This window comes from Leptinotarsa decemlineata, unplaced genomic scaffold (genome assembly GCF_025532065.1).
Source record: "Leptinotarsa decemlineata unplaced genomic scaffold, Ldec_3_MD MMD2_P_RNA_scaffold_6, whole genome shotgun sequence".
NCBI classification, from domain to species: Eukaryota; Metazoa; Arthropoda; class Insecta; order Coleoptera; family Chrysomelidae; genus Leptinotarsa; species Leptinotarsa decemlineata.
Window position 1 is genome coordinate 3,216,991 of NW_027412533.1, and position 20,060 is coordinate 3,237,050.

Here is a 20,060-nt window from a genome sequence, read left to right on the forward strand (position 1 = left end):
GTTTGTTTTTATGAGCCTACTTAAAACTGCAATTCCTAAGTGAATCCCAATTTGAAATGAACGCCATTTGAATCAGTGCAATTTTGCCAACGTAACACGAATCGATTAATTTCACCAGCATAAAAATGGTATGCTCGGGATTCGACGAAATCGACGAAGGCCGTTTTCGCCTGGTTCTACAAGTGAAAAAGTTATCGAAGAGCTTAAAAAGATAGTAGTCGATGGGCGAGATATCTGGAGAGTATGGTGGGTGAGGCAAAACTTTGACGCTGAATTCGTTTAATTTCAGGACGGTAATTTGTGAAACATTCGGACCGGCGTTGTCGTGAAGCAGAAGAACTGTTGACCAGTGGTTGCTGCTGCTGATGCAGTTTTTGGTACATCACATCGAATTTTTCACAATAGGACTCTGCTGTGATTGATTGACCCGATTTCAGAAAGTTGTAGTGTATCACACCAGCCGCTGACCACCATGGTATTTTTTGGTGGGTATACGTCTTCGACTAGTGCCAGGGCGACTAATCGGTGTCCAACCATTGTCCTGAAGGTTTCCTGTTGTCGAAGACGTGGCAATCCGATTCAAAAAAGGATCGTTTTGGTTGCGCCATAGCAAAGAAGAAGAGGCTTCAAAACGTGACAATTTCTGTTAATCGTTCAAATCGTGGGGCAACCAATTTTCGAGCCTTTTTCCATTACGTTCTAAACCATCAAAAACCACATGAGAGCTGACGCCCAGTTCTTCCGCTATCCCACCCATCTTTTGCGATGGGTCAGTCTCCACCAAGGTCCTCAAGTTCTTGCACCAACAATGCGTTCATTGACATTGCCAAATGCTTGGCTAATTTTTCGGACTATTTTGGCAGCGCTTTGGTTCAACACAGTAGAATAAACATTTATTGAGATATGGAGCTATAATGAAGCGGACAAATATTTTGAAACAACCTTATATAAATTTTGGTGCTACAGTTTCAGGAGATAAACATTGTTTCAGGAAATTTTCTGCTCTTCGGCTATTTTTTTTTAATTTGAAAAAAGAGGCTCGAAGAGCAGATAAATAGTTTTGTGTTAATTCTATTTTCTGAAAACTGGACATTGCTCAATGTCAGTCTGAATGTTTTGAAGGTGTATAAGTATATATATATATATATATATATATATATATATATATATATATATATATATATATATATATATATATATATATTTATATAGAAGGAAAGGTTAGCTCGACTGGCTAAGTTAAGGAATAACGAAGGGAATGAATCTATTGAAGAAGAGAATTCCAACAGAAGTGTTCCCTTCTTAGATTCCCGACTAATAAGGCGAGAGGACAATTTCTTAATAACTTCGTGGTATAGAAAACCAGGATCATCTGGCAGATTCTTACACTATAACTCTTTCCATCAGGAAAAACAAAAAATAAATTTAATATTGGGGATGAAAAATCGAGTAGTGTGCACTACTCATAGCAGCCTTCGTTCACAAAATTTAAAAAACTTGCAGAATTGTTTCTTCAAAATGGCTATCCAAAATCTCTCATTTATAAACTACTCTTCAACAGATCTTCCGTTAACACAATTCTAGACAATAACAATCTGTATCAAAACAATAATTTACATAATAATATTAATATTACTAACAATAACAATTCCCCACAAATGATATTTTATTTCTCGTTACCTCATCTAGGTAGCCTTTCATACAATCTTAAAAAAATTTTTAATCAATTTGAACATGTGAAATTAGCTTTCAAAAATCTGAAGACTATTAAGAAACTTTTTTCCAACTTAACAGACAAAGAAGATATAATCAATCTATCCAATGTGGTTTATTCCATCCCATGTTCCAGTTGTGAAAAGATTTACATTGGACAAACTAGTAGAAAATTAAAAGACAAAATCACTTCACACAAGAGTGACATAAGATGTAATAAACCGTCATGTTCCCTTTCTAATCACACCATAAATTTGGATCATGCTTTTTCCTTCGAGAATGTTGAAATTTTAGACTCAGAAAATAATACTCAAAAAAGAACTTTCTTAGAAATGTGTCACATAGTTAAAAATTCAAATACTATTAATTCCAGGTCAGACATTGAAAGTCTCAGCCTGATTTATACCTATCTCCTTTGCTTAAACAAAGAAAACAAATTTGATAATACTTAATAATTTCAGGACAGAAACCCCGTACCTTCACTCTCTGTGATTTATCATTTTACAGTTCTGTGAAATCTCATTGGCAGCAATGCATTGGTCAGAACAAGAAATTCTGCCAAACTTAATGTTTCGTGTCAATCATGTCTGACTACCTGTTGAGTTCAATTTTCAAATTCATTATTTCATATTATTCGTGTAATCATCTCACATTATTGCAAAATTCTGAATGAATATTACATGTTTTTAACCAATTTTAATCTTGACATACATATATGAGGATCCTCTTTGTTACTTATGTGTTAACTTCATTTTAACCTCACTTTCGTAAGTATGAACACGTTGTCCATAACCGTTTGTTTATTCAATAATTATTGTAGAGTTCCCGATGAAGAGACAATAAACGCCTCGAAAGCTTGAACAGAAAAAAGAGTTTTACAATCTTTCTGCCTCTGACTGCTATACCCGATTCATTCCCTTCGTTATATATATATATATATATATATATATATATATATATATATATATATATATATATATATATATATATATATATATATATATATTATATATTGTTATATATTTGAGTGATGTTGATGATTAGTAATTTTTTTTTGGATTGTTTTCAATTTGAATTTAATAAATGGGTTCACAAATGTATTATAAGAGTTTTGATTTTTATTGTTTGTTTAATAAATTTTGACAAATATACTTTAGGTATATTTACTTAGCTCAGCTCAGTCGGATTTATATAAGCATGCAGCGCCCTCTCTCTCCACAGGTAGAATTCTTGGAAAAGTCTTGGATGTTTTCAAAGATATTGTGCCAAATAAAATTTCAAAAGGATAATAAATATAATATAGAATTCAAAAATATGGCACTAATACAACTAACCTTAACCTACCTACACTTGCGAAAAATATCTTAAAATTCAAACACTGAATGGAATTTCACAAAATAGTACCACTCTATAATAATTGCTGTTCCGTGGTATAAGCTTGTTGAAAATAAACTGATACAACTTTTTCTGCCTTATGACAGATTACTAAAATGGCGGCTCAGTGAATGTTTATAAATTAATCATTAATATCAAGTTTACAAATGGTTATTGTTCTCAATATATTTTTAAAATGGTGAATGAATGTTCAGTGAGTTTTCAATCACTGAGAAATTGAAATGTCTCTCCAGCAAACAGGTTCAGTGAATGGTGGTTTGAGTTTTATAAAGGATTTCTAAATACCTTGAACCTTTCCTTGTTGGTGCGGTGAATTGATCTGGATGTTTTTTTTAACTCCAATTATCCCAATTGGTACTATGGGTAAGTTCAATTATCTGCTTTCCACTATATATTTATGTATAATTTAATCAATATGTATTTTAATAGGTTTGATTCATTAATTCTCAATTTTAACTCAATTTTCTAAACTTTCAAATATTTTACATGCTTCTCGTTCCAGCGTTGGTCATCGACTCCTGTTAGCGTCCCCTTTCAACCGACTCAAAATCTCCTTGGCAACCAATTTTGGAAAATTCTAGATGCTGTCAAAACCTTCTAATTTGTAAATTCTGGCACCTCACTCAAACTACACTTAGTTTATTAACCATTTGTACTCATAAACAAACTCTAATATCTAATATTTACAATATTGGTTGTCTTATAATAATTCATGTACTCTATTTTACAAAATTAATTTTTGAAATTTGCATTTGGCAAAATTTATGAGCTCCTCTCCAATTCTCCCGCCTAGTAGGCTAGACAATATTTTTGCTACATGGTTTTCTCATATACTGAGTGTTTTTCCTTTCACAATTTGAAACTACTTTTAAAATATTGATTTGGATAATTTTGAATAAAATTGTAATGTTATTTTGTTTTCTAATATTGATCTAAATGGTTTTATTAATTTGTTTTTGTGTTTCAGGGAAATATATAGCTGGTGACTGATCTTTTCTTCAATACTGGATTATGACATTTGAAATTCAATGGAAACTAACTAACTAAGGAATAATTTAGTTGTTACATTACGTAACCATTCTACTGAGAACAAAAGATATATATATATATATATATATATATATATATATATATGAATATCCTGTTTCAAATTATTATTCATTTAAATCCATAATCTTCAGGTATCTGATATACCCAATCAATCTTTTTTATATTGTTCTCTTGACGTTGTAGATGCAGACACATGACAAAAGTTCAAAGTCGAAATGATGTTTTTAAATAGAAATTTTCTGTAACGCTGGCCTTCACGGCGTCACAGGACCACCGTACGAGATTCGTCCTGTCTTCCTCTGCAACTTCCACCTCAAGGTAACTGGATGAAACCAGAGCCCAACAACAAAGCATATATGTAATTGAGAAATATCGAATAAATTCATTATGATCATTATTGTTGTTTGAAGGGAAGAATTATTGGATTGAAAAAATACTTCTTTATCTATGAATGAATTTGATTATTTATATTTGTGATATTTTAGTATATATTGGAATTGGGTAAATTGAATAAATATTTATTCAAGAGCTTCAGTGGATTCGTCAGTAATTTCAAATACTTTTTGACGAATTTGGGGATGTGGATAACGTCACACCCGTAAAATTGTTTAGTTATTATCATGGATAATATATTGAAATTTAAATATGCTGCCTTTCAAATGAAATATATTGATTTTATTTTCGAATGTATTGCTCAAGAATTGAGTTAATACAGAAATGAATGTATTTGAAACTAATCTTCATCAGAATTGAAATAATTATGTCAATAATACGTCAGTAATTGACTAAACGATAAGTTGAACTCTCCTGGATTTTTTTGCAAATCAAAAATTATTATTCAATTGAACAATATCATTTCTTTCCCAGACAATTACTCAAACGGCTGATGAACTTTTTTGCTTTTCGACATTGAACGGGTTGACTGAACTTTGTCTTCGAGTTGGAAACTGGGCAGTGAAAAGTTGATATTTGGCAGTTGTATAAATATAAAATAATGCGAGAGACTCACCCAATCTGATCTGTGTCCTCTTCAAGTCAAGTGGGCTTAACTTGGAGACCGCATGGCCTACCGAAATATCTATTTTCTATAAACAGTCGCCAGTCAGACTAATTTTGATTCCAGCCAGATCTAGTAATAGAAGAGAACGTATGCTATCGGTATAGAATTAGGAACTGATAAATGTGCAACAGTTAATATTTAGAAAGGACAATACGAAGAGCACATAGACAAGGTTCACATTGCACCAAGAAGAAACTAGAAGAGTTTCGAGAAAGAGGAGAAAATTAAATGATCATAATGAATAATACTCCAACTCTGGTTGATTATGATCATCAGTAAAAAAAACACCAACTTGTCTCAATATACCATACAATTGTGATATGGTATACTTGAACACTGCTCACTGAGAAGTAATCACAGTAAAATAATGAACTTTTTCTACGGCAAGTATGATCAATTGTAGTGAAGTCGACTGGGGGACAGCTTCATATAGAATTGGTTCCAGTTAAGGTTCGGCAAGTATGATTAATTGTAGTGAAGTCGACTGGGGGACAGCTTCATACAGAATTGGTTCCAGTTAAAAAAACACTATTTCACACTAACAAACTTTATAATTTGTCAATTCACCTAAAATAGTTTCCTCTAAGTGGATTAATGAAACTTCTCACCGGTGGAGTGTTTGATTTCATTTCATTCTATGTATTCTCTACTGAATTTTAGTAACATCGAGCCAAACTCCTCCCTCAATTTCTGGTATTCTACCAGATGTGACATACCTTATTGGTGTTTTGGTTTTTTTGTTCAGAGTAACCTTGAAATTTTTGATAACAGCACTGATTCCAACTTTGGTTTGCAGAAGTCCATATCTGGCCGCTGAAAAATTAAAGAAAACAATTAATAACAATGAGAATATCATGATGATGAAAGGAGTGGTTGTGCTTGATTTATCCAAGTATATGACTTTAATCGACTTGAGTTCAGTGTGCTGGCATAACACTTTATTAAGCCACGAAAGTCATCGTTATTCTTCTCTTCGACGTATTATTTGCAGCTTGAATGAATTCTGCATAACAAAGGCACTGCGAATACAATGAGCGACTGCCACGAAAGAATTCATAACGAAAATTAATTTCATTGACTCCAAAGAAAAAAAGACTAAGTAGCGTTTGAGAGTACTCGTACCTATCCATCTTTAATGACCAACTTCATTGAAATGTCTTCGCAGAAAAGATTAGAACATACAATTTCGTAAAAATTTATAATTTTTACCACCAACCGATTTCCTGGAATCTTTGAAATCCACTAGATACTCGTTAGGACCACAAGAGGATTGCTCCGAATTCTTGGGGTACTTGTTGAATACTCTTCGTGTGCAAAAAATGGCAGAATCAATACTCCTGACCGCTCTGGATTGAATGATTCCATACAGTCTATCTCGTCTTGTGTTTATAGATATTTTGCTAGAAAAGTCCTCACTTGTTAACTTTGTAGTGAATGTTCAAGAGATAGCAAAAACGTATGTGATTTACTGGAACTTCAACTAGCGTTTCCTAAGATGACTGATACACAACACAACAAAGTTTTTGTTTCGGGGTTGAAATTAGATGATTTTAATGTATTTCCACGTGTTAAAACCGAAAGTGACCATAAAAATTATATATTAGCTCTTGTTTTCAAGATATAGTATCATTATATTATATATATATATATATATATATATATATATATATATATATATATATATATATATATATATATATATATGTATATTCTTCGGCCTGTACCACACTCAGACAATTTGCCAGTCCCTTCTCCACCCCAAAACTATGAAATTTTAGAGGAAGGTGATGAAGACTGTTTAGAAGGAGCAACCCATCCTTCTACATCCTATGACCCTGATTTTGAGGTAAGCGATAGATCTAGTGATCCGCACAGAATTAGCCAAGCAGAGTTGAGTGACCTTATAAGAGATCTTCGCTTGTCTAAGGAAAAGGCTGAGCTGTTAGGGTCAAGACTACAACAGTGGAATCTTCTAAAACATGATGTGAAAATATCTCAGTACAGACAGCGTCAAAAAGATTTGCTTCCTTTTTTTGAGAAAAAAGAAAACCTCGTAGTTTGTTCTGATGTTCATGGTTTGATGGACTGTTTGAATTTGGATCACACTCCATCTGAATGGAGACTGTTTATAGACTCTTCAAAACTAAGTTTAAAAGCTGTACTTCTGCATAATGGAAATCAGCTACCCTCTATTCCTATAGGTCATGCAGTTCACATGAAGGAAACGTATATAAATATGAAAACACTTCTCCAATCAATCAAATATGAACAACACAAGTGGCACATCTGTGGTGATCTGAAAGTCATTGCTATACTCCTAGGAATGCAATTAGGGTTCACCAAGTACTGTTGTTTTTTGTGTCTGTGGGACAGTCGGGATAGAAAATCTCACTATAAAAAAATGAACTGGCCTACACGAGATCTAAACCCTAATGAGAAAAATGTAGTTTACGAGCCTCTTGTAGATCCTAAGGATGTCCTCCTTCCCCCATTACATATTAAGTTGGGACTAATGAAAAACTTTCTGAAGGCCATGGACCAGGAAGGACAAGCTTTTAAGTACTTGAGAGCAAAGTTTCCCAGGTTGAGTGATGCTAAAGTCAAGGAAGGCATCTTTATTGGGCCTCAAATCCGTGAAATCGTAAATGATCCTGCTTTTGACATGATTTTAACAGGAAATGAAAAAAGAGCCTGGGAAGCCTATAAGGGGGTTGTACATGGGTTTTTAGGTAACAAAAGAGATGATAACTTCACAGCATTGGTTAAAGAGCTTCTTCAAGCTTACCACCAACTTGGATGCAACATGTCCTTAAAAATTCATTTTCTTCACTCTCATCTTAATTTCTTCCCACAAAACTGTGGAGCTGTGAGTGACGAACATGGAGAAAGATTCCATCAAGACATTGCCTTAATGGAACAGAGATATCAGGGCCGTTGGAATGAAGCAATGCTTGCAGACTACTTCTGGTCTGTGTGTAGGGATGCTCCAGAAGTGTTTTATAAAAGACAAGCTAAACGACAGTGATCTTACAATGAATCGGATGGACTTAATTGAAATTTGGTGGTACAAACTTCTTTTATTTGTCAAAACACTAAGAATAATGTTTTTTTTTTTATTAATTTTGTACTTAAAATATTCTAAAAGAAACATAACAATATTGTTTTATGTACTTTCACTTTTCACGTATAGTATAACTACTCTTTAAGATTAAGTACTGTGTATCTCAAAAACCAGAGCTAATAAAAATTTTTCACTGTTATTTTCGTTTTTATCACCCCAAAATTAGTAGAAATTGACTAATTTAGTGTAGGAAACATTCAAAAAATATTTTTTTGTTGTGTTGTGTAACCAGTCCGTGCAAAGCTTATTGCTGAATCATCTGAAAATGGAACTTTTAAGCACTCCATAAACGATCAAGCGGTTTGATCAAATGTTGGATCAAAAGTGTTTGATCAAATGTGTTTGACCGTGTAGAAACTTGTTTGACGTTTGAAGCGAGGTTTGAGGTTGTTTGATAGAAAGTTTGTTTGACTCAAACGGTTGGAGAGGGGATTGATCGTCTAGAACGGTTTTTGTCAAACATTGCGTCAGTCACTAGGCGAAAACCATGGAGAGTGAATGTGAAAACTCGGAACGGGAATTTATAACCTTGTTAATTGACTTGTACCGCGATTCTCCCGAATTGTGGAAGGTGAAAAGCAAGGATTATTTCAATAGAAATAAAAAAAAATGCAGCGTTGGGAAAAATCGTAGAGGCCCTAAAAGTACTGAAACCAGATTTTACAGTGAAGCTTTTGAAAGCAAAAAAATTAATTTGAGAACAAGTTTTAATAGAATGTATAAGGCCATCGAGAGGAAAAAAGTATCAGGAACGTCTCCAGATGACATCCCTGAATCGTCTCTGTGGTATTACAATGATATGTTCTTCATAAAGGATCAGTTGGAAATAGCAGCAACTGAAACTTCTGAGGTACGTATTTATATCTTCATTTTTTAATTTTATTTTTATTGTACATGTTTATTAGTCTAGTATTACACGAATACAGTGGTACTTAACTCAAAACCTAAATATATATCAACACTAAATATTGTCACTTATTAAAGGATCAGTTGGAAATAGCAGCAACTGAAACTTCTGAGGTACGTATTTATATCTTCATTTTTTAATTTTATTTTTATTGTACATGTTTATTAGTTTAGTATTACACGAATACAGTGGTACTTAACTCAAAACCTAAATATATATCAACACTAAATATTGTCACTTATTAATTGAGGCACTTATTTTGCCACGGAACTGCCCCAGAGGTGTTAAAGAACTCGCAGAAGTCGTCCCTTACTGTTTTTGCTAATACTGTTGCATTGCCTTTAGTCTTTTGAAGGGAAAGCATCTGTGGAGTGTCTTGTCTCCATGACCCAAGTTCCGTAGCACCAGTAGGAACGTCTTCATTGTCAATGTCCTGAGGTGGCAAATAGTTAGCTCTGTTTTTTGAGCATAAATAGTTATGCAAATGGCAACATGTCATAACGATTTTTCTAACTTTTAATGGCTCGAATTTAATGGGTTTTTGAAATATTTTACATCTTTTCGTTAATATTCCGAACGCATTCTCCACGACTCTTCTGGCTCGGTAGAGTCTGTAGTTGTAAATCGTTTTATCATTTGTCAGAGCAGCCCTATTGTACGGTTTCATGAAATTAGGGTGAAGTTGGAAAGCTTCATCGCCAAGAAACACGTACGGACATTTCTTAGAAGTGCCTGGTAACGGTCGAGGATCAGGCAACTTAAGCTGGTTCTCAGACAACTTGCGCCAAAATAAGGTGTTTTTCATAACGCCACCATCAGACACTCGACCATTCGCTCCCACATCCACCATCAGAAATTTGTAGTTAGCATCAACAACAGCCATAAGCACAATGCTGAAATATCCCTTGTAATTGTAATAGTAGGAACCGGAATTGGGTGGTTTTTGGATTGCCACGTGTTTACCGTCAGCGCTCCCTAAGCAATTGGAGAAATTCCATTGTTCTTCGAACTCCTGCGATACTCTATCCCATCCATCTTGCAATTTCGGAACCTAAACGAAAAACAAGAAACGGTACTACGATTTTAAAGTTCACATAAAAATTACAACATTTAAAAAAAAGTACATATGACTTCGTATAGTAATACATTGTTTATATGCCTACATTTCGTAAGCGTATATGAACCGTATTGTACTTTTTGTTACAGTCACCGCTTGATGTCGACTCGCAGCTATCTCAAGATTCCGAAAGTACATCTCTTTCTGGAATTAATACAACGCCAACTTCTAACCCAGCCCCCCCTCCTCAAAAAAGGAATAAAAGGAAAGTAGTAGACACTAATGAGCAATTAGTGGGACTAGCCACCGAATATTTCAAGCGGCCTGAGACCGAAGAGGACATTATGGCCAAGGGGTGGGCTATGAAATTGAAAAAAATTCCTCCGGATCAACGACGTTTTGCGGAAAAAATTATTAATGATACAATTTTTGAAGCCGAAATGAGGACCCTAACAAGGGAAGGAGTGAAGTTTATTCGACCCTGGACACCTTCAACATCAACTTCATCATCATCGAATAGTTCAAATTGGCAAGACTACTCCAACTCAGCGCAGCCTATCTACTTATCGCATCCAAGCCCTTCTTTTCATCATGGGCAAAACCAAGACGATGACAGTGCGACAAATTTTTGTTCATTTACGTCAATGTGAACTTTTGTTTTTAATTGTATTTAACATTCATTATGCTTTTTCTTAATAAAATATAAATAGATGTACTTGACAAATAATTACCTGAATGTTGTTCTTCAATGCCTTCGTTATTGCCGAACAAGTTTCCATTATGATGGACTCTAGAGTTTGAGGTGCTATGGCGCACGTGAATTTTAGGTCTTCCAAATCTGCACCAGACGCTAGATACCTTAGTGTGATAGACAGTCTCTGGCTTGCAGGAATCGCTTCACGCATATTTGTATCCTTCTTCTCGATGTCGGACCTTACTAACTCCAGTAGATAATCGAAACTTTCTCCGTCCATTCTCAAAAAGTTCCTATAGTCGTCTGATTCCGAAATCCGCAGAAAACGTATTAAATGGTCATGAGAAAAACGGTTTCTCATTTTGTACCACTCCTTGGACCACCGTCGTTTTCTTTTCTCTTTTTTCCGCTTGTTTAGGGCAACCAATGTTAGGGCCAAGAAGGCCAAATCAGTATTTGAAACCATAACGTGAAGCTCACAAAACAACACTGACAACTATTTAGCGAACGAACCGCACGAATGAACAACTAATAACAACTTAACAAAATATCTGATGAGGTTTGGTCAAATGTTTGAAGGCCTGCTTGATGGTTGTTTGAAGCGCGCGTCACGCGGCTTGATCAAACATTTGATGAAACCGCTTGATCGTTTAGGGAGTGCTTTAATGTGTGATGATCAACTGTATTGCCAAACTTGCGCCAAACTAACTGACTATTATAAGAAAACAAGTATGACTCAACCTCTGACGGAAGCACCAAACTCTTACGACGGTTCGAAATAGATGAACACTTCGATCTAGCAGACCACTATTATAATATTCATGCAGTCCATGCAGTCTTGTTCACTGTTGTTCTGGCATTGAATCTGGTGATTATTACGCATTGGTCAAAGACGAAATGAACTGGTTTAAGTTAAACGATAGTCGTGTTACTAAGTGTTCTGGCGATGTCTTGAATTTATTGGAGCCTCTGGAGACACCCTACATTTTGTTTTATGAGACAGAGGACATTGGCAGATCAAGATCTACAGGTGATGTGGTGCTGCAGGTTTGTTCGTGTTTTCCTGCAAATGCGCCACTGGAATCAATGAAGTTGCCTCAGAGCGCCAATTAATTCTTGTTGTTTTATGATTTCATGATTTGTATTACTCTCTTCTTTAATGAATTAGAAATAACATATTTTAAGTTGTCGTTCAAAAATACATGTAAAAAACGTTTCAGTAGTCACTTCTAGTACTAACCTATGCAATTCCTGGGTCCTTCCCCGAAAGGCAAATAAGCAAAGGGGTGTCTTGCCGCTTTGTTTTCGCTATTGAATCTTTCTGGGTCAAACTTATCTGGATCGGGATAGTATTCTGGGTCCCGATGGATCCCTGGAACGGGAATATATACGGGGGTTCCTTTTTCTATTACTACTTTGGTACCAGGAATGGTATACGGTTTTTTGCAAATTCTGGTGAGGATCGTGCCGGCTGAATGTTTGCGAAGAGTCTCTGAAAAATAACAGATCTCTGATAATAGGTACTAATGAAGTTAGGTAATCAGATGCGAGTTGGTTACAAGTTCCGAGTTGCATTGGCCATCATATTCTTCATACATACCATCATTTCTTATATCATCCACCGTCGTCAAGCAAAAATATAACAAAATGAACAGAGACAAGGTCAAAGTCATCTTCATATTTTTCTTAATAGTTTAATATAATCTTTTTGTAAAAATCCAGCGCCTTCTGGTTGACATTTGAGATATAAACAGAGTCATGTCTTTATCAAAACGCAATTAAATCTTCACAAATTTTTATTTTTGGAAACAAATTGGAACAAAAAATTTTCATAGCAACTGAACGAGAAATACCCACTTTCCGGGCGGATTATAGAGTAAAGAAATCAGAAGTCTTCAACAGCGACTAGATCAACAAATTCATTAGGAAAGCCAGTAATGAAACATATCTATTGCTGAAGGTAACTTTAACAAAATATTACAGTTGTAGGACATAACTCCGTTTGCTATATTTTCAGGTAGCTACAATTATTGGGACTGCCGTTGCTGGTAGACGGGAAGAACTAACAATTATGTCAATTGATTTAGTTAAAGCATAATACATAATGAGAAAACTTTTGTTGTAATTGGGCAAGAAAACCTGCTGTTGTGTGGTCAATATTCATTTTATATCCAGTTTCGGGGATCTCGGATTAAGATTCGCAGAATTTTTAAATTTTCCTAATCCTAATTGCCCAAACCATTAAAAAATTATCATTTGAAAACAATGAATGTGAAACGAAAACTTTATCAGCAATTGCTAAGAATTGAAATTTTTGAAATTTTATTCCATTAAGAAATATCATAAAGAAATCTGTCTCATGGATTAATTATTCCACACGGTTGCTCACGGTTGCCGAAAAAAATAGTGTACGCAACACTTCCAAAAACAGTTTTTTTGGACTCGCAGATTCCAGGACTCACCTTAAAATATTGTTTAATTTCCAAAAAAAAAATAGTATTTCTCGAAACTGTTAAGTAAATTACTATTTTGAATTATAGCTGTCCGCTTCAAAGTACTGATTGTTGCTTCTTTCTACACACAAACTGGTCCAACAAACAGTGTTTTCTATACTGCGGACTGCGGTTCCGTATATTGCTATTTTCAAAAGATATTACGTTTTCCAAAATTATTAATTTTATAAGAAATTATTGTCAAAAATTCAGACAACTAAGACTAGGTTAGACTGTTTCTTTGTTTAAATCTATCAGATAGGTTTCGTGGAAATCCAGTACAATATACTGAATGTTGTTTCGACATTCAATAAATAAAAAAAACCATTGAATGAAAATAAACTCAACTAACTAAACTTGAACGTACTAACCATCAACAACTTTATCCAAGTATTTCATCTCCATGATGGAATCATACGTAAATTGCATGTCGTGTTTCTTTAGAACCGTGTTGATTTCTTCTCTTAAGTTGTCCTGTATATCCTGGTTGAGGGCAAGCTCAAGCAGAGCGAATGTCATATTTGTGGCGGATGTTTCATACCCAGCTACAAAGAAGACAAGGCATTCTGCTGCTATTTCGTTGAAGGACAATCTATCTGAAACTTTGCTCTTTGACCCTTCCTCAATAATATTTGCATCTTCGGTGACTTCACCCCTGTTTTTCAACTGTAGTAATAAATGCATGAAGTCTTTTCGATACACATTGTTTTTTTCTCTGTAATCCACCGTGTCCCTAACCACATTCATCAGAAAATCCTCTGTTGATTTGGAAGTCATTTTGAATCGTATTACATGCAAGAAGCTATTGGGAAGCGTCATCAACATGATTGCTTTGATTATTCCTCTTATGCCTCCCAGGAACATCTGTCTTCCCCACTGCCTGAACTCCGAGTCTGGGTTCTTCAGACTGTTGCAGTCAATTCCAAAAGCAACTGAACCAATCGCGTCGGTTGAGAATCTTGAAGAGACTTCTTTAATGTCCACTGCATCTTGAATGGCCGAGTATTCATTGAGAACATCTTCAAGACCAAAACTACAGGATACTAGAGTCGGGAACATCATCTTCAGTTTTCCTGAAATGTTGAAGTCTTATTTTTTTTAAATTCAAATATGTTTTATCAAGAAATATTAATTATGATTAATTTGTTATGATGTTATGAAATTTAGAGATTTATTTCGATATAATAATTTGTCAAATCATTCTGACTGAACTTCTTTTCATTCAAAATACAATATATATATATATATATATATATATATATATATATATATATATATATATATATATATATAATATATTATATATATATATATATATATATATATATATAATCTAGAAAGGTTAATGCAGTCAAGCTGCTGGAAAATAATTCCATGAAAATCAAAAAATAAATAGATAAGTACTCTTTGATCATTCCCATATTGATTTCAATTTAAGAGCCACCGGTATACAGCTGTTTCAGCCTATTGGGCATCGTCAGTACCGGGCAGGCGGTCCTCGATTGAAGACAAAATGAGAAAAAACCAAGAAAGTACTTGATAAAAATAGCTGCGTAAACGCAAGCGAAACATAAGTGGAACCACCTATTGGTGTGACACCCAAGTCAACTTGCCAAGTTTTTATGTCAGTGTTGGTGGTTTGACCAATCAACCGACAACTGCGGTAGCAGAAATTTGGGAAGCTAACCTGAAATGTCATCGGAAAACGAATCCACATGTTTCTAGAAATGATATGAAATCTAGAAAGGTTAATGCAGTCAAGCTGCTGGAAAATAATTCCATGAAAATCAAAAAATAAATAGATAAGTACTCTTTGATCATTCCCATATTGATTTCAATTTAAGAGCCACCGGTATACAGCTGTTTCAGCCTATTGGGCATCGTCAGTACCGGGCAGGCGGTCCTCGATTGAAGACAAAATGAGAAAAAACCACGAAAGTACTTGATAAAAATAGCTGCGTTAACGCAAACGAAACATAAGTGGAACCACCTATTGGTGTGACACCCAAGTCAACTTGCCAAGTTTTTATGTCAGTGTTGGTGGTTTGACCAATCAACCGACAACACACCAATAGGTGGTTCCACTTATGTTTCGTTTGCGTTAACGCAGCTATTTTTATCAAGTACTTTCGTGGTTTTTTCTCATTTTGTCTTCAATCGAGGACCGCCTGCCCGGTACTGACGATGCCCAATAGGCTGAAACAGCTGTATACCGGTGGCTCTTTAATTGAAATCAATATGGGAATGATCAAAAAGTACTAATCTATTCATCTTTTGATTTTCATGGAATTATTTTCCAGCAGCTTGACTGCATTAACCTTTCTCGATTTCATATCATTTCTAGAAACATGTGGATTCGTTTTCCGATGACATTTCAGGTTAGCTTCCCAAATTTCTGCCACCGCAGTTGTCGGTTGATTGGTCAAACCACCAACACTGACATAAAAACTTGGCAAGTTGACTTGGGTGTCACACCAATAGGTGGTTCCACTTATGTTTCGTTTGCGTTAACGCAGCTATTTTTATCAAGTACTTTCGTGGTTTTTTCTCATTTTGTCTTCAATCGAGGACCGCCTGCCCGGTACTGACGATGCCCAATAGGCTGAAACAGCTGTATACCGGTGGCTCTTAAATTGAAATCAATATGGGAATGATCAAAAAGTACTAATCTATTCATTTTATATATATATATATATATATATATATATATATATATATATATATATATTATATAATATATATAATATATAATAATATTGGTGTTAGTGTGAATTCCTTAAATTTGAAAAATTATTAGTATGGTTTTGATATTTTTTTGAACCAGATGCAAAATAAGGAAGTACCTATATTTTATTTCAATGACTGACATTAGTTTTCGTATTCAAGTATGAATGTGATTGTGAGGTAAAGGACATATCTAATAAGTATCTTTTGTATTTATTATGTTCAGTTGCTGATATTTTTGTGTCAATGAACTCCATAAAATGACCTTCAGCATTTTCGTGATTATTCAAAGCACATTTTTCTGGTCTTAATATACAATCATTTTTATGAGAAGTTATTCTATCATTTAATTTTTTTGTTGTTTGTCCAATATATTTTCCATTGCGATTGGAACATGGTATACAATAAATTGAGTCTGAACTTCAATTTTTATTTTTTGTTTTGGTAAAGATAGATTCAATGGTTAAAACTGTTTTGTTTGCAATTTTGATATTCTCAAACGGTTTTGAAAATTTTGGTCAATCTAGGCATGATTTCTGTAACATAAGGGAGAGAGGTGTAAAAATTTCAATTTGGTTCAGATCCACTTGTTCATTAGTATTCAATTAAGATGAGTTATTAATAATAATATTATTTTGTGGATAATTTTTATTGTCTGTAGAACTGGATAGAATATTTTTTAGCAAAGTTGGAGTAGAAGAATTTTGTAGAAATAGGTCATAAACACTCTCAAGTTCCTGAGAAATTTTCAGCACTTGCTATTTATTTAACTAAGTTCGCTTTAATTGTATGTGGTACAACAGGTAATTCATATATTTGCCCGAGTGAATGAGATTTCTGTTCCAGTCGTTGATGGTCATATTCGTTGAAGTGCGAATGAATTCAGTGTTTAAGAATGGCACACTATGTTCTTTGTTCTCGTACTCATTCTTTAACTGTATTCATGGTCATAGCTGTTGAAAATTTCTATTATATCTCCAGTATATTCACCTTACAGAGCCAAGATAATGCAATCAACATAATGAAAATTGATTTAAAAGGTAGAACTTCGATTACAATTTCTAAAATGTAATTCATCACATATGCTGCTAGAATGGGACTTATTTTTGCACCCATAGGTGATCCAAAGTTTTGTTGGTAAATTTTATTATCAAAAGAAAAAACTATTATTGAATAGAAAAATTATTAATTCAAAAAAGTGTTGTTTTTGAAAATTGCAGAACAAGGAGACATGATTCCAATTTTTATCAATTGCTTTAAGGCAAAAGTCTTTGCTGACTATTTAAGGATAATACTCGGAAAGTATCTTTGGGTTATCAGCAGAAGTGTACTTCTATAACACATAAGTTATTCCAATATTTCGATTAAGTTTATTATCATCTTAAAGGAAAAATGTTGGGGAGGATAGGTATGTCGAAAAGAATGTTGAGTTCAAACGAATAAAACATGTCAATACTATAAAAACAGTCACTATATCAAAAGAGGTTGACTCCCCACTGATGCTCAAAAGGTTCACTTGAATTTTTTTAAATTAAACTCGAATCAGTATCATGCCCAAGTTAAGGATAAAAACACCTTACTTTTTGTCTCATGTGGACCTACGAACTTGCAGATACTTACCCGACCGAAAAAAAAAACAACTAACCCAGCTGATGCCGCGCAGGAAGCTTTGAAAATGTAATAACTAAAGAACGACCAGCTCAAAATCAGTTTTTGTAGAATAAATGCGGATTCATTTTCAACGATGAATTGACATAAGGTAGTGTTTGCTAAATTTCATTCTCTATTTGACTTGCGACTCATGAACTATTGTGAATTGGTATATATGGAATATATATACAAATGAAGTTGTTCAATTTCAATGAAAACAGGTACATCCGTCATGATTATGCCTATAAAATGTTTGTAATATGACAGATTACTTTGTTTTCAGTATCAAATGACTATATTTTACTTTTGAAATTGGTATTTCTTGGATTTTAGGTATTTTTTTGGAATAAGAGAAGAACCTGAACCTTGTCATTATATTATCGAACCCTGTATGTTATCATTGTTGTTAATCGGTATGGTTTCGGTAATACGTTTGAAACGTTAGTCTTTGACTGAAAATGATAATAATATATTCTAATTCTACTACGGTAAAATTACGGAGTCGCTTAAAAAAATTTTAGTATTTATGCTATTTAGAGCTCTGTATGTGTATGAGACTTTCTTCTTTATATCCTTGAAATTGATTGTGAACTAATCAACTCAAATCACTCATGATAAGATACGCGATTGCTGCATATATGCATTCAACAAAAATTCAACGTGGTTATCACTTGATAAATAAGCACTTTGAAATGTACGTGATTCGTGATGGCTCATCAATTATTTTAAAACATTGAAAATTTCAGTAAATGAATTGAAATATTGGGTAACTGTAGGATATGACGTTAGTATATTAATTAGGCTGCTAAAATTTAATAATATATTCGAAAATATATCTGCAATGGAGATGGAGATTACATTTATGCATTTACTGAATAAAAAGTAAAATTTTATATTATTCCTCATGCATAAACCCACTACTCTACTTCTGGTTTATCGATGCTAACGAACAGATTTAATCTGTTGAGAGAGAACAAAATGTGCGCTAGTAGGTCGTGGTCGAATGGAACTTGCAGTATCAAACGTTTCGTGTGTTATTGTGGCAGATATCTTCAGTGGTATACGGTCAGTCATTGCGAAGACTACATGCCTTGTAGTCAACGCATATGCCACTAATGATGTCTACCGCAGTAGCAGACGAAACTTTCAGTATTACAAGTTCCATCTAACCACTGCCCACCAGCACGAATTTAGTTCTCTCTAACCATGACTATGGCTGTGGAAGCCAATGTTGATTTGATTTTGATGTATGGCACAATTTTAAATGCAAATCTGTAACCAGGTTTCAGACACTCCCACAAGGAGTACACAAAGTATTCTCAACGAAATGAAGGCAAACAAATGCTTCACGAGTGATGTGGTGTTGTGTACAAACGGATACTATTACATAGTCATATTCATTATTCCTACAACTTGGGTAATCGTATATTAAATCTAGCTTCAAATATGTGATGGAATTGGCCGATATTTGATTTGATTGAATACTTCATTGCGATACTTTTACAGGAAAGTTCACAAAACCGCAACACGTGTTTCGCAATACAGTGGCTTCCTCAAGAATATGAAAATGTTTGAGGAAACTATTGTATAGCGAAATACGTGTTGCGTTTTTGTGAGTGACACCCTCACGATAAAGCGTTACTTGAATCAATCTAGCTTCAAATTCAAAATTCTATTTGATCTTGTGGTAGGTACCTGATGAGAAGGTTGGTGTGAGTTTGGATCTTAAACTCTTCCACCTCTCGTCCTCCAAAGTGAACAGATGTGTTGACAGTGGATCCACCTTTTCATTGTAATACATTCCGCGGTTTACAAAATGATCGAAGTCCTTCAACAGGATGCTTTTGATTACATCGAGGTCGACTGGAATGAAAACTGGTGAGAAAAAGGTGTAACATCCACCGTATTTTAATCCTCTAGATTTCAGGTTATCGTAGAACTTTTTAAACAGTCCTCCTAGGGAAACCTTTCTCTGGATCATTTCTTTGACGTTTCCATAAAAGAAGTCGGGTTCGATGTACTCCACACCTTTCCGATACCAATAAGAGTAGATCCATTTTAAAAGTAAATAAATGCCAACTATCACTGCGCCCAATATATATGTAACTGTTAGCAGGAACGTCATTATTTGTCAAATATCATGAATACACTGGTATCAGTTCCTTTTGTCTGAGTGATATCTCAATTCAAACATCGT

General features: G+C 34.3%; 2 protein-coding genes across 10 annotated transcripts in view; one reads left to right on the forward strand and one right to left on the reverse strand.

Moving 5' to 3' along the window:
* LOC111510402 (uncharacterized protein CG43867) overlaps positions 1–20,060 on the forward strand; it is a 746,925-nt gene that overhangs the window by 459,939 nt on the left and 266,926 nt on the right. The gene's annotated exons all lie outside the window — the stretch shown is intronic.
* Positions 5,750–20,022, reverse strand: LOC141480071 (probable cytochrome P450 6a23). The gene is made up of 4 exons (XM_074169799.1): positions 19,559–20,022; positions 13,861–14,562; positions 12,238–12,489; positions 5,750–6,031 (listed from the first exon to the last, which is right to left on the reverse strand). Exons 1-4 carry the CDS (start codon positions 19,986–19,988, stop codon positions 5,865–5,867), a joined length of 1,551 nt encoding a protein of 516 aa, XP_074025900.1. The 5' UTR covers positions 19,989–20,022; the 3' UTR covers positions 5,750–5,864.

Coding starts and splice junctions, on each gene's coding strand:
- LOC141480071 (XM_074169799.1), bottom strand. CDS start 19,988: ATGACGTTCCTGCTAACAGTTACATATATATTGGGCGCAGTGATAGTT. Junction 14,563..19,558: donor CACACCAACCTTCTCATCAG/GTACCTACCACA, acceptor TCAACATTTCAG/GAAAACTGAAGATGATGTTC. Junction 12,490..13,860: donor CTTGGATAAAGTTGTTGATG/GTTAGTACGTTC, acceptor GTTATTTTTCAG/AGACTCTTCGCAAACATTCA.